Source organism: Pelodiscus sinensis, chromosome 8, assembly GCF_049634645.1.
Source record: "Pelodiscus sinensis isolate JC-2024 chromosome 8, ASM4963464v1, whole genome shotgun sequence".
NCBI classification, from domain to species: domain Eukaryota; kingdom Metazoa; phylum Chordata; order Testudines; family Trionychidae; genus Pelodiscus; species Pelodiscus sinensis.
The window spans coordinates 24718580-24733602 of NC_134718.1; the positions used below are offsets into that span (position 1 = coordinate 24718580).

A 15023-nucleotide genomic window follows, 5' to 3' on the forward strand; every position below is an offset into this window, starting at 1 on the left:
AGGAGCAGAGGCGATAGCTGCTGGGTCTTTCCTAACAGCTGGCCAGGATGGCAAGAATGGCAGGAGTATAGTACTCCATCCCAAACCCCTTTCACTGCCTAGGAGTGAACCCAGAACAGTGTCTGCAGGGTCCAAAGGAGAAATGGGTTTTTAGGAGCGAAGCATTGTTAAAACATGAAAATAGTTTTATCCGCACAAAGGACGACGTATCTACACAGGAAGATCCAAATGAGCTAACATGGGGATTGCAGCAACCTGGATTCAGTTTCGGTTTCCTACAGGTTTCTTCTGAAACCTTGACAAGTGACAGTAGCTCTGCCTCAGTTCCACATCTATGAAATAGGGATAATACCACATTCCACATCACAGGGCTGTTGTAGCAGAAGAGCTCTGCAAACCTGTGGATTTCCTCTTTATACCTGTACCCACAGATGTGGATATCCCCAACTCATTTTTGAGGATATAGATGCAGATATAAATTTTGTATCTGTGCAGGGCTCTAGAAAGAAATACATTAAAAACGTCAGGTCCTGAATTAGTAAAAATGGACTAAAGCTTAGAAAAAAAAAACCTTGAAAGTTATACTCTCCTTTGTTAAAAAAATTAAAATCAAAGACAGAAGAAATACACCAAGTATTGTACCAGAACTTGATAATATCTACTATAGGTTGATGAACTGGCAGCATTTAACACAAATTAAACCTCAGACAATTACAGAATCTTAAAATAATACAAGGGTGTGAAACTGAGAAGCTAAGAAATTCAGATAAAGATTAAAATCCAGCCTTTGTACCAGCTTAATAAAACCTTATGAAATATGATTTAATGGGGACTTTCACACTAGAACAATGTTGCAAGAAACTGACTTTTTTAAAAGAAATAAATTAGACATTTATAAGTGATAACATACATTTTCTTTCAAACGTTTTACTTAAGTAAAATCTTTCTTGCTTCTAGACCAGTTTCTGTTTCCTGCAAAGTCTAGTCACAATCCAGTATCTGTGATAAAAATCACATTATCCAAGTCAAATTTCAAGTTTATTCTTCATTCCCCTTATATAGCAGTGGTTGTAGGGCAGTAGAGGCAGTATGCTCAGCACCTGACACTTCTCTCTGAGGTACCTTTTTTACCCCAGAAATAAAGCCATAACAACAAAGTGTCCTGAAGCAATTGCCCTTAGAATTCTTGTCAGAGAAAGAAATAAAGTACGACAATAAAAATGACCCCTCAAATGGAAGCCTACCACTGTAAATTACAGCCAAAACAGAGATGTTCTCATTGTCTTTGCCTTAAGATTTTGTTCATTTTCTAAAAATTGATTTGACTGACCCAAGTATGACTACAAATATGCCAGAGCTGATGCTTTGAAGAGCACATGTGCACCAGTCTGTTTACTTTAAATTAAGAGACGTATGTACATTTTCACACCAACAAATAGTTTGTGTTAATACACATGAACATAATAAAACATGAATATCTCAAACTAAGGTATTACAGATGGTGTCAGAATTGGTGTATCTGAAGGCCTACCAACCTCTGACACTACCCATTTAAGCTCTATTCTCATTCATTTAGTATTATACCACAAATCCTCCATTTATTATTGTAATTCACAAATGTGCATTGATTTTCTTACTTTTTAAAATTCATATCAAGTGATATACTTACTGGTATTACTGCTGCTCTGTAACTTCATCTTGCTTCTTTCTTTGGCACCCCTGCTAAGAACACCATTGGGTTTTATTTCTTCCTCTGTATCACCCCTTTTTTTCTGCAAATCATTTTGTTTCTTTTTGTAAGTTGGCTTAGGCTGACGTTTAGTCCTTTGCTCGGACTTACTCTCACTTTCATCAGAGTCTCCACATTCAGAGCCAGATTCATAAGTCCTTTTTGCTTTTCTTCTTGTGTGTTTATCTTCTTTCACACATTTATCTGCTAGGATTGTACTATCCATGCTATTCTGTAAATCACTGGATGTAGAAGCTATTAAATTGACAGTACACGGCTTAATAATTTCTGAAACACTGTTCCCTGAATTCTCTTTTTTATTAGTGTTTTTATCTTCTTCTGAATGTCTTGTAAGCCAAGCCTTTTTCAGTTTTGTGTGGTAGTTAGGCTGACTTGTCTGGGAAGCTTGCCCATTGCCTACACAGTTGGCTTTGTTTATCGTATTGCTGACGATAGTACTGTCTAGGGAAATGGCGGCTGAACATGTTTGATTTTTCACAGCATTAGACTCAGTTTCATTGACATTACTACTTTTAAACTGAGCTGCAGCCAGTGCTGCCTTGTGCTTTTTCAAATGGATAAAATCAGTTGGGCCAGAAAATCCAGAGTTGGGCGGAATGGCACTTCCTATCTTGCCACTGGACTGTGTAATTGAAGCTGTAGTACTGCCCTTGCTTTCTTGTGTTTGTGCCATTACCTGACTTACTGTTCCAGAGGAGGTACATTCCACTGGTGTGCAGGCCAAAACTGTGTTTGATAAGGAATAAGTCACTTCTGAACTATCCCAGCTTGAAACACTGGTAGTTGTGGCTGCAGATGTAGTTACCTCTGTTTTGGTACTGCACATTATAGCTGTGGTAGGTGTGACAGAATTGGGAATGCTGCCTTGTGAGACAGCTGGAAAGCTCTTTTCATGTGTGCATGTAGTGTCTGAGCTCATATTTGGCAGAATTATTCTTCCGGTGTCTCTGGCTTCCACTGGTTTCAGGCAATCTGTTTGATTTGTCCCCGTTGAAGAAATTTCGCTAACTCGATCTTTGGAAGCTGACTGCATTGCTGGCATGCTATCATATTTTGTACTAGAAGCTGGACGTACAATGACAGACGCTGTGGCAGATTGCGATTTTCCAGTGGTTCGCTCAACATTCCAGTCAACTTTTTCATTGTTTGGGGCATTATTAGCTTTCCAAATATCTGACAAATTCTGCTCAGAAGTACTCTTGTACACTGTTTGTGACTCCTTAGGTTCAGGTACTAAAGTTGGCGGTTTTTGTAATTCTTGGATTTTGCCACCAGCATTAACTGGTTGCACTGGTGTTAGAGTAGGAGGTGAAAGGCTACTATAGCTGCCTTCCTTTCTCTCCAAGTTTTGATGAACTGGAGGGTGAAACACTGGTGCTCTGTGCAAAGCAGGCATACTTCGGAGAGTATTTGAAGATGAAACCGACAACTGAGTAGGGCTTCTGCAGTCATTTCTAAAAGAATTTACAGGAAGAGATGTCATTTGATGGGAAAGCTGCTCTGCTATCTTGCTTACTGAGCCTTCACCCTCTGGCTGATGCTTAATCAAAGGTGGAGGTTTTGAAAGAGATGAAATAAAAGTAGTGAGACACTGGGGATTAGTTGCTGTTGAAAGACAATTATTCTGTTTATCGACATACAAACTAATGTCCTTAGATGGGTAGGATCTTGGTGGCTCATTCACTATACTGTTAGACAAGGTGGTGAAATAGTTACTTTGTGGCAAACTTTGTGATGCTGAATGCTTGATTTTATAAAGTTCCGACACAGAACGCTCTGGTTCTTTGTCATGTTTTACTGCATAGCTTTTGGGGCTAGATGACGACAATGGTGTTGTTACTCTAGAAAAATTCTCTCTCTCACCCTCAAGTGCCTTGATTTTAGCTGTAAATGGAGCAACTTCAATGCTCTCTTGAAGTATCCGTCTATGTTCTTCTTTATATTTGCTTAGTCGCTCTCCCGTCTCTTGAAGTGGCTTCTGCAATTGACTCAACATTGGATCCACAAAATGTCTGTGCAAATGACTCTCTTTTGCCGTCTGTGTTCTGCTGTGTTCCAGATCAGTCTTTACTGGTCCAGTTGAAACAGAATGTAAAGGTTCAATAAATGCTTTCCTCTCTAGTTCTCTGTATGAAAAAAGTTAAAGCCAATTAAATTTTGTTACAACGTGCTACAATATTCCCACAGAATTTTACTTCTTATTTGAGAGCATATTTTGTCATACTTTTACATATGCCATAACATGCGTTTTTACAAGTGAACTGGACTGAAGGTAAGTGAAAACACAAAATCTTGGACCTTCATAGTCTCATATTCTAAACATTGGCTTACAGATCTAGTTAATGATTTAGACAACGGTCAACTTACTCTTTGTGATGATCTACTATATTTTTGGACAATGGTGGACTAGAATGTGTGGTCAATTTCAGAGGTCGATGAGGCTCTGCACTGGATGGTCTTACAGGAATGTGACTCAGTAACCCAAGACTGTCAGTTGAGGTCACAGGGGTGGGCTGGTGTAACCAAGGGCTGTGAGTATTCTGTTAATAGCAACAAAATCAAACTTTATCTATCACAGGAAGCCAAGCACAGCATTATTATTTTACTCTTTTTAAAAAAAAAATCTTACCAACAGGGTAAATTATATACTTGACCAAAACAAATCATATATATTTATTCAAGTTTTGGGGCATATTTGGATAGAGTAGGGATCTCTTAGTATGACACAGGGTTGTGTTTATAGCAGTGATTCTCAAACGTTTGGATTGGTGACCCCTTTTGCACAGCAAGCCTCTGATTGTGACCCCCTGCGTGAATTAAAAAACACATATTTTTATATTACACTATTACAAATGCTGGAGGTAAAGTAGGGCTTGGGGTGGAGGCTGATAGCTCACGACTCCTGCATAGTAACCTCACAACCCCCTAAAGGGTCACGGCCTCTAGTTTGAGAATCCCTGACTTATAGCACATGAAAATGTTTACAATTTTCATGTGTATTTTGAGACAGGTTTGATTCTGAAATCGATCATATTACTTCTAGAATTCCACCTCAAGGCTTCTCTCTAAACACCTCCTTAAAACTAACAAACCATTGACACTTTAGTAAACTAAGTTCAATTATTAATTTGTTATCCAAATATTTTCTTTTAAAATAAATCAGGTTTAATATTTCTTGGGAATATCTCTTAACTGTAAATATAAAACAAATCAAAGAATAAGCATTTCCTTTTCTTACAATTTTCCTCAGCCTATAAATGATTAACTATGAATAAACCTAGGCAACCTGCTAGATTTAGCCAAATTGTTTTACACAACTCAATCACACAATTAGTACAGTGCTACTGAAGCTACAGGTTGAACCTCTCTAGTTTGGCACCCTCAGGACCTGTTGGGTGCTGAATCAGAGAATTTGCCAAACCATGGAATGTCAATATTGTCTAGTGGCATTACCAACACTTCCACTGCTTATTGGGCTCTTAGAAGACCATTTAGCAGTAAATTGGAGTTAAACAACAGCACAGAACACTGATAGCCAGGATTGGTGGATGTAAAACTTTAAGGTAATCTTCATGAACAATGGACAACTGCTGAGAAAAAGGCTTACAAATTATTTCTGTAACCCACTGAACTTGCACAAAGAAGACAGTGACCTCAATGGGAAGAGACTTTAAATAAGAAATAAGAAATCAGAATCACTTACCCTTCTTAAAGAAGCTTCAGCATTAACAGGAGTTTCTGGATGGACCCATTTAGAGGAGGGTAGACCAAGTCCTGAGTAAGCATGTGTTCCATTTGGATACTGCCAAATAATTGGATAAAGTCCCAGTTGATTATAAGAAGCAGAAGGATGAGCTTGTCCAAGAAGATGTGGAGACTGGTGCTGTAACATCTGCTGCTGCTGGTGTGCTAATGCCAAATGGCTTAAGCTGCTGGCATGGGCAGTCTCTAGTCGTGGATGGCCACCTAATAAGGAAGCTGTAGGCACTCCAGGTAACACTGCAGGAAGTAGATGAGGGTGATGAATAGAATGATGAGATGCAGTACTTAGAGGATGAGTGTTAATAGCAGATAATGGAGTCTGAGTTGAAGACCCAGTTAATAGATGGGGTGCACCACTTAATGTAGGATGATGGGTATTTGGATTTAAACAGGTTCTGTGGGATGAGGAATGAAGAGGATAATTACGCTGATGTAAGTAAGGTGAAATGTGATTAGTTCCTGTTTCTTGACCAACAAGAGTGGGATCCCTATATACCATGAAATGTTCATTCTTGTCAATAATAAGAGGACTTTTAGTAGCTTCTAAAGCACTAACTCTAGCTGGAACTGGATGAAAACTAGACCTAGGTGAATCATGCTCAGTTTTACTTGCTGACCTTGTTACTCCAGTAACATGGCTGTTTTGATAACTAACCTTTGACATAAGAGTATCAGGAGATTGGGTGAGTTTAGACTTAACATCAGGTGAAGAATTGGACTTTGTTTTAGGGTGATCAACTGAAGCACAAGATTTTGACTTCATAGCATCAGGAGCTGGACTTTGTTTATGTCGTTTACCCTCTTCAGCTAATGAAACTACATTTAATGAAGACACAAATGAACCATGCTGAACTTTTTCAGGATTTAAATGTTCATTTACTGTAGGTTTTGTAACCCCAGACTGTATCAAATCCATTTTACTGACAACATTACTATCCCAACTCTGATCAGTTTCTTGTTTTCCTATTTCTAGAAAATTTACATTTGTAAATTGATGTTTTAAATTGTTGCCACAAGATGCTATTTTCTGAAGTGTTTGCAAACCAAAGGTACTTGCATCATTTTCCTGGCTTTCCTTATCAGATTTATTTTCGCTAGTTGCATCAACACCACATTTTGGTGTAGAAGGCCTAGACACAAACTGTGCATTTGCTAACAATTCCATAGTATGCCGATCTTCTACACTGGCATTCTGACCATGACATTTTAGCTGCTCTCCTGGATGGAGTGAATTTTTTTCTTCTTGGTCTAATTCAGCTGACTTCAGTCTTTCTGCATCCTGATGATTTTTATTTGCTTGTATTTCATTCCATGGAGACTGCCTATCTACTAGTGCCTGTTCCTCCACCCCCTCACTAAACTGGGATTGTCCTTCTTCTCCATTTATGTTTGAAGTGCTCTTGCTTTTCAACTCATTTTCTGAATTTTGCTCCGAGGAAGAATCTGTTAATCTTTTATTTGAATTTTCTGAGTCACTGCCCTCAGAGTAGTCAGAGATAGTGTCTGTCCGCAATCTTTTCATGCTTAGTTTCTTTTCATCATCCGCAGGTTTTCTTCTTTTACTAATAAAGTGTTTATTTTTACTTTTTGGATTTTCTGTAGAGGAGAAATAAATTATTAGTGAATTTTTAGTCAGATACAGTTTTAAGACTCTCTCTCCCTTCTCTTTAAATGTGCTCTTACCTCCTCGACTTATATAATCATATTTTTCTTCCTTCGTCTTCTCCTCATCAGGCATGCTGCTATCTGAACCTTTCCTTTTATTTGGACGAGCATTTCGTTGATGATGATGTTGGAGAGAGGTCTGTTTTGGTGTTGCAGTTTGGGAATTCATGGCTGGTCTGGGACTATTTGCTTGAGCACGTGTATAATGCCCCTAAATACAATTACATAATTAATTCACCCAGCATGATCCCAATTTATCTGTTTAAATATAGATATTCAACATTTATAAACCAAGTTATCACTTAAGTAAAAAGAGAAAATATATCTACGTGGGCTGTGTTGCTGTTCTGGATGGAACGAGACCTGCGACGTGACGTGATGCCGATATTTTCACCTTTCAACAAAGAGTGAACAACATCGTCTAGAAAGGTCATCTGAACCATAGAAGGATCAACATTCTGTGGTTCTAATACCTGGTTTATTAAAAGAAGAAGAAATCCACAGTTAACAGGATTTTATATAGTCTAAAATGTTATGAAGATCAGAACTTCAACAGGGTTCCAAGCAGAACTAGATAAGCTCATGGAGGATAGGTCTGTCAGTGGCTGTTAGCCAGGATGGGTAGGAATGCTGTCCCAAACCTGTCTGTCAGAAGCAGGGAATGGATCAATTGACCTGTTCTATTCATTCGGTCTGGGGCACCTAGCACTGACCACTGTTGGAGGACAGGATACTGGGATAGATGGACCTTTGGTCTGACCCAGTATAGCTACTCTATGTATATATACTATACCAGTGTAGGTGTCAAATACAGTTTATATGGTACACTGAAAAAAATATTCAAAGGGAAGCCCCAGCTGATCTTGACAAGTTAGCCTGTTGTAGGACTTCAGTGGAATGGGGATCAGCAAAATTCAAGCATTACCATTTGTTGTTAAAATTAACATTTTTATTAGATCAATATTACATTGGCTTCTTTATTCCCAATGCTGACAATAATAAACTGAAAAGCCAACAAACTTTTTTTAGAGGATGAACATTAAGTAATTTTTAAAAAACTGAACATAATCTTTCTATAAAGAGAAGAAGAAAGTAACTGATGAAAGATGACAAAATGCAGAACAAGACGACGAGTTCATAAAAAGACACTTGCAAGTTAATTATAAATAGCTTGAACATTAAGTTAGACTAAATTTTCATCCTGACATGATTTTATTGGTCACATAAAAAAGACAAGTCATTTGCTATGCTAACACTAACTCAGTAATCCCAGGCTTCTCTTGGAAAATTTTCCATTTTGCCAAGAAAATATTTGTTTTAAAGTTTTATCAACAACATCAACTATAAGTGAAAGCCAGTATAATAAATGCGTAATAATACAATGCTCAAAGAGGAGATTTTTAATTGCTCATAAAAAGTTATCATTACTAGAGTAACAGAAGACAAAATCTAAGCAAAGCTGATATGGAAAACTGGTTCTTGGGTCTAGATTACTTCATTTCAAACCCTTCAATAACCAGCTAATGATTGTACAACAAAAACCAAAATCTCAAACTTTATATTTATTAAGTGCACATTGTTTATATGCTCTGTGCCTCAGAAAACTTTGCTAGTCCAACAGGCTTTAATGCCACTTCCAGACTAATAAGTAGAGCCCTGCAAATCTGCTTTATATCTGCAGATATCCGAATCCATGGATGTGGATACCAATTTCGTATTTGTGCAGAGCTCTACTAATAAGAGATATACTTGTGACCATTTGAAGTGAACAGCATAATAAATCTAGCACCACCACAACACGTAAACTAGACAATACTTTTCTCACTTTAATATAATATTTACCTGGTCATTCATAACAATCATAGTGCGGGTGAAGAGATCATGATGAGTAATTATACCAGTGAACCACTGGGTGGCAGAATCCTGTCTGTATACTCTCACTCTATATCCGTTTAAGGAATATGGACCTTTGAAAGGCAAATGTTACAGAAAGACACTGAGAAATTCGGCCAAAAGAAATATTTTTATCATGTGGAATTTATAATACAATACAGTGGAAATAAGTGACAAACCAGATGTATCTCTTGCACACTGGCCTGCCTGTGAATTTTACTTTGGATTCAAAGAGATATTTTGGAATGCATGAGAATGTTTAACATGATTTGGTGATTCTAAGGTCAATTATGCTAATGTTTGCAACAGAATTTTCTTATCTTATTAACTCTTGCTGCAACTGTAATGCAAATGATAAGAAAACCTAACCATGAAAGATAACCATAAAAGAGTAAGCTAAAGGCAAGTGTGTCATAACAGATTATACGTGATTTGTTCAACAGGCTGGTCACATGCTCAGATGCCTTTTCAGGAGAAATAATTTAGATTTCTGCATTTGGGGTTCTACAGCTGCCAAGTCTTCTCTATCATGGTCTGCAAAGTTTCTACTGCAGTAGCTCAGAAAAACAAAGTAGCCCAACCCTCTTCTAGAGACCCCATAACAAGCTGCAAAAAAGGCACTGGAAAGAACTGTGTTCTATGTTAACTAAATTTGACAGTATATTGCAGGGAGACAAGATTCCAGATGCAGAAGCAGAAATTGTACCTATTCCTTGAAAAGTAAAAGATCTAACTGGGTTTTACGCATAGACCTATTACTTAATTAATGTGGCTGCTAAAACTTATGCCAAGCAGCTGGCAAAAAGATTGAGTGCCATCTCAATTTGTAACAACTACACAATTAGTTGATAAGGGAAAGTGCTCTGTTCTGCTTGAGCTGGGTTCAAGAGCTACTCCTGCTGTGGCTCTGCAGTTTAAATGTAGTAGGAGCCGCTTGCTGATAGAGGCAGTGGGAAGGGGAGGGAGGGAAATGCAAGTACTCGGGTAGACAACTACTTGCTTACATCCCTAGTGTAGACCTGACCTGGGCACGCTCTCATCATTACAGTATCTGAGTGTCTCATAAATAATACATTTACCTCCTACAACACCTCTGTCAGAGAAAGGGGTGATTTTAACCCTATTCTGCAGTTAGTTGAGGCACAAAGATAAGGATCAAACATTTCCACAATTCTGAAGTACAATTTGAGACTTCTAGGACTGAATTTAAAAAAAAAATATTTAGCATTACATTGCACTTGGCATATTTAAAACACAACTCCTATTGACTTCAGTTGTAGACATGAGCGCTCAGAACTTCTGTAAATCACATTTCAGGGTCTCAAGCTGGATTTCCAGAAAATCAGAAACACAGTTAGTGGTCAACCATGAAAAAGTCTGGTTTGAGTGATTTGCTAAATATCACATAGTAACTTCGCGCCAGAGCCAGGGATAGTATTGCCCCAAAGCAGCATTTAAGTGACTCACTCATGAGACCATTCTTTCTCCTTCTGCAATCCATTGCATTATTCACTACACATGTTCCAAATTCGGCAGCAAATGTAAAAGGGATCCTACAGGCAATAGTATCCTTCACTACACAACCCCAATTCATCCAAAAGCAGTTCCATCCTCTGTACCGAATGCAGGAGTCCAGTGGAAAAAACAGTACGATCATGGATATGCATATGGACCAGGAGTCCAAACAAGTTACATGGACAACCTTAATCCTGTCATTTGCTAACTTTTTAGAGCTTGACATAGCAACCCAACTTTTAAATAGGTTTTTTCCTGTAGATTTTGGTTAAAAGAGCAAATTGGAAAAAACACACACCCCAATTGAATCTTTACCATTATACTGACATCCATGGTTCATTCTAGGTTTGGAACACAGATCTTTGCCACATAAGCTAACAGAGCAACTGACAGCAATAGTAGGTTGTCATCCTATATGTCAATCAGTATTAGAGGTGGCTGAAAAACTTCCTTGCCAATGGATTTCAGAGATAATTGCTAACAGGAAAAACGAGACTCTGGAATCTTGGATCACACTCTTGGGTCTGGCTCAGAATGCAGCTAGTGGGCAAAGACTTCAGTTCTGCCCATTTTTCCCAAGTTTGACCCTTTTTCTGTCCTGTGCCAAATACCAATTCCTTCCCCACTGCCAGACAATTTGCCTAGCCAATGCCATTGGTTCTCCTGTATCCTACCTACTTGTCAGTTAGTTCTGTCTCTTCTGCCTCCCTGAGTTTCTCCCCCACTACTGATTCACAGAATCAATTTCATTTGTCCAGCCAGTAACAATCTCCCCTTCACCTCACAAGTTCCTCAATGTTCTTTGCCATAACCAACAGACTCCAAGTTCCTCCCTACACCATTTCTCTACTCGGTTCTTATTCTTCTTGTTTAAACAGATTAAATCTCACACTTGTAAACTCCCAGTCCTAGTCTCCTATATCTATACACAAATCCACAGGCTAGATCTGATGCATCCGAGGGTGCTGAGGGAATTGGCTGATGTGATTGAAGAGCCATTGGCTATTATTTTTGAAAGCTTGTGGCAATCAGGGGAAGTCCGGTACGATTGGAAAAAGGCAAATATTATGCCCATCTTTAAAAAAAAGGAAAACAGACAATCCAGGGAACTACAGATGAGTCAGCCTCACCACAATCCCCAGAAAAATCATGGAGGGGATCCTCAAGGAATCCATTTTGAAGCACTTGGAAGAGAGAAAACTGATCAGGATTCACCAGGGGCAAGTCATGCCTGACCAACCGGATTGCCTGACAAGGTGACTGGCTCTGTGGACATGATATACCTTGACTTTAGCAAAGCTTTTTATATGGTCTCCCACAGTATTCTTGCCAGCAAGTTATGGAAGTATGGATTGGATAAATGGACTGCAAAGCAGATAGAAAGCTGGCTAGATTGTCAGGCTCGAGAGATAGTCATCAACAGCTTGATGTCTGGTTGGGGTTCCGTATCAAACAGAGTGCCCCAAGGGTGGTTCTGGAGCTGGTTTTGTTCAACATCTTTATTAATGACCTGGATGAGGGGATGAATTGTGCCCTCAGCAAGTTTGCAGATGATATTATGCTAGGAGGAGAGGCAGATACATTGGACCCTATCCCTACCTTCTAGTGACCTAGACTAACTGGAGGATTGGGCCAAAAGAAATCTGACGAGGTTCAACTACGACAAATGCAGAGTCCTCCATGTTCCATGTAGAATGGAAGAATTCCAAGCACTGCTATAAGCTGGGAACTGACTGGATAAGCAGCAGTTTGGCAGAAAAAGACCTGGGGATTATAGTGTAGAGAATAAGGTTAATGGCATATTGGGGTGCATTAGGAACAGCTTTCTCAGCAGATCTAGGTAAGGGATTATTCCACTTTATTTGGCTCTGGTGAGGCCACACCCGGAGTACTGAGTCCAATTTAGGGATGTAAGCAACTAGTCAACTACCTGATAAGCATCCCCCTCACTGCTGCCTCTGCATCAGAGGCGGCAGGGGGCAGGGAGGGAAAGGAATGCAGCAGGAGCCAGTGCTGGAGGGAGCCAGCTTAAAAGCCGGTTCCTCCCTGCACTGTTTCCGGAGGGGAGGGGAGAGTGGGGAAGCAGAGGTGCAGTGAGAAACTGTGTGAGCAAGGACTTGCAGTCCCTACCCTTTATTGACTGAGTAGTCAACGGAAATTGATTAGCTGATTAGTTAAAATTTAACATCCCTAGTCCAATTCTAGATGCACTGGATAAAGTCCAGTGGAGGGCAACCAAAATGATTAGGGGGCCGGAGCACATGACCTATAAGAAGAGGCTGAGTGATTTGGGCTTGTTTAGTCTGCAGAAGAGAAGAGTGAGGGGGAATTTGATAACTGCCTTTAACTACCTGAAGGGGGTTCTGAAGAGGACGGAGAGAAGCTGTTCTCAGTAGTGACATATGTCAGAACAATGAGCAATGGTCTGAAGTTGCAGTGGGGGAGGTCTAGGTTGGATATTAGGAAAAAGTATTTCCCTAGGAGGATGGTGAAGCACTGGAATGGGCTCCCTAGGCAGGGGGTGGAATCTCCATCCTTAGAGGTTTTTAAGTCCTGGCTTGACAAAGCCCTGGCTGGGATGATTTAGTTGGGATTGGTCCTGCTTTGGGAAGGGGGCTGGATTCGATAACTCCTGAAGTCTCTTCTGGCCCTGAGATTCTATGATTCTCTCAGTGACCCCTCGTTCCAATGTCTTCCATAATTCAGCCCCTAATCCTAGTGCCCTTGCCCAAACAGTTCCAACTTCTCTCCCACTGCCTTCAGTTTCAGACTCTTTGGGCTCATCTCAATCTGTTTCCATTCCCTGTCCCCTGTACCAGCTTTTGTGCCCCGTGTATTTACACCAGACAGTATCTTCCTCTGTGTTGCCTGGGTGATGTAATGGGGAGGGCATGGTATCATTGAGAGCAGAGGAGAAACAGGCTCTTTGCTTGAAGTTCCAATTTTGGGACCCAACCCAGCATGGAACAGCAATTTCAGGTAACTTTAGCTTCACTCTTGCAGCCTTGAGCTGAAGCATGCTCTGTCCAATCACACACAGGAGTAGCTAAAGGATGGAGCATATTCAGTCACTTTGGGGGATGGCACATGTGCAGTTCACTCACAAAGGAGCAGTAAGGGGATGGCGCATAAGTTGCTCGGTGGAGATGAGGCATACACACTATGGTCAGCACTAAAGGCTGAGGGAAGCTTAAATACGCTGAGTGAAGATGGATCTTTGAAGATTTTAGTTCCTAAAACCGAAGAAGTCTTTACAGTGTGTGCAAACTGATTTTTTTCAAAAGCTTGTAGCTAAACATACGATAACTGGCTCTATGGACATGAAGAAAGCAGTGGAGGCAATGTGCCTTGACTTTAGCAAAGCTTTTGATATGGTCTCCCATAGTATTCTTGCCAGGAAGTTAAAATAGTATGGCTTGGGTGAATGGACTATAAGGTGGATAGCAAGCTGGCTAGCACAGTGGGCAGCGATCAATGGCTTGATGCTTTCTGGCAGCCAGTATCAAGCAGAGTGTCTCAGCAATCTGTCTTGGGGCTGGTTTTGTTTAAAATCTTCATTAATGATCTGTTGTTTAAATCCTCAGCAAGTTCGAGATGACTCTAAGCTGAGGGGATAGGTAGATAAGCTGGGCAATTTATTCCAGTGTTTAACCACCCTGACAGTTAGGAAGTTTTTCCTAATGTCCAACCTATACCTCCCTTGCTGCAGTTTAAGTCCATTGCTTCTTGTCCTATCCTCAGAGGCCAAGGAGAATATTTTTTTCTCCCTCCTCTTTGTGATATCCTCTTAGATCAGTGGTTCCCAAGCTTTTTGGCATCACATCCCCGTTTTAATTTTTGAAAACCCTCACCGCCCCCCCACCCCCCCGCTCCAAATAGCAGCAAAACTTGAGGAAAAAAAAACCTGATGGGGAGGAGGGGCTGGGTCTCACACACACACCCTCGGGAATTTCTGCACCCCTCCCTCCTTCCCCCCTGTTTGGGAACCCATGTCTTAGATACTTAAAATCTGCTATCATGTCCACTCTCACTTTTCTCTTCTCCAAACTAAACAAACCCAATTCTTTCATCAGTCTTCCATCATAGGTCATGTTTTCTAGACCTTTAATCATTGTGTTGCTCTTCTTTAACCCTCTTCAATTTCACACTTTTCTTAAAATGTGGTGCCCAGAACTGGACACTATACTCCAACTGAGGCTTAATCAGCAGAGAGGAGCAGAAGAATGACTTCACGTGTCTTGCTCACAACACTCCTGTTAATGCATCCCAGAAATATGTTTGCTTCCCCCTCCACCCACAAAGTGTCACACTGTTGACTTGTATTAAGCTTGTGATCTACTACGACCTCTAGAACCCTTCCTGCAGTATTCCTTCCTAAAAAGTCATTTCCCGTTCTCTATGTGTGAAACTAATTAGGGATGTTAGCAAATGTTTATTT

The 15023-nt window shown here is 40.1% G+C and overlaps 1 protein-coding gene across 7 annotated transcripts in view; it reads right to left on the minus strand.

Annotated features, from left to right (window-relative positions):
* The window catches only part of JMJD1C (jumonji domain containing 1C), a 375768-nt gene that overhangs the window by 46817 nt on the left and 313928 nt on the right, over positions 1 to 15023 (minus strand). For all 7 annotated transcript variants that reach the window (XM_075934893.1, XM_075934894.1, XM_075934898.1 and 4 more), the window contains 6 exons: positions 9020 to 9144; positions 7507 to 7650; positions 7196 to 7388; positions 5454 to 7108; positions 4118 to 4290; positions 1670 to 3876 (listed from right to left, as the gene is read on the minus strand). In XM_075934893.1, the coding sequence (XP_075791008.1) occupies positions 1670 to 3876; positions 4118 to 4290; positions 5454 to 7108; positions 7196 to 7388; positions 7507 to 7650; positions 9020 to 9144 (4497 nt within the window). The remainder of the gene's footprint in view (positions 1 to 1669; positions 3877 to 4117; positions 4291 to 5453; positions 7109 to 7195; positions 7389 to 7506; positions 7651 to 9019; positions 9145 to 15023) is intronic.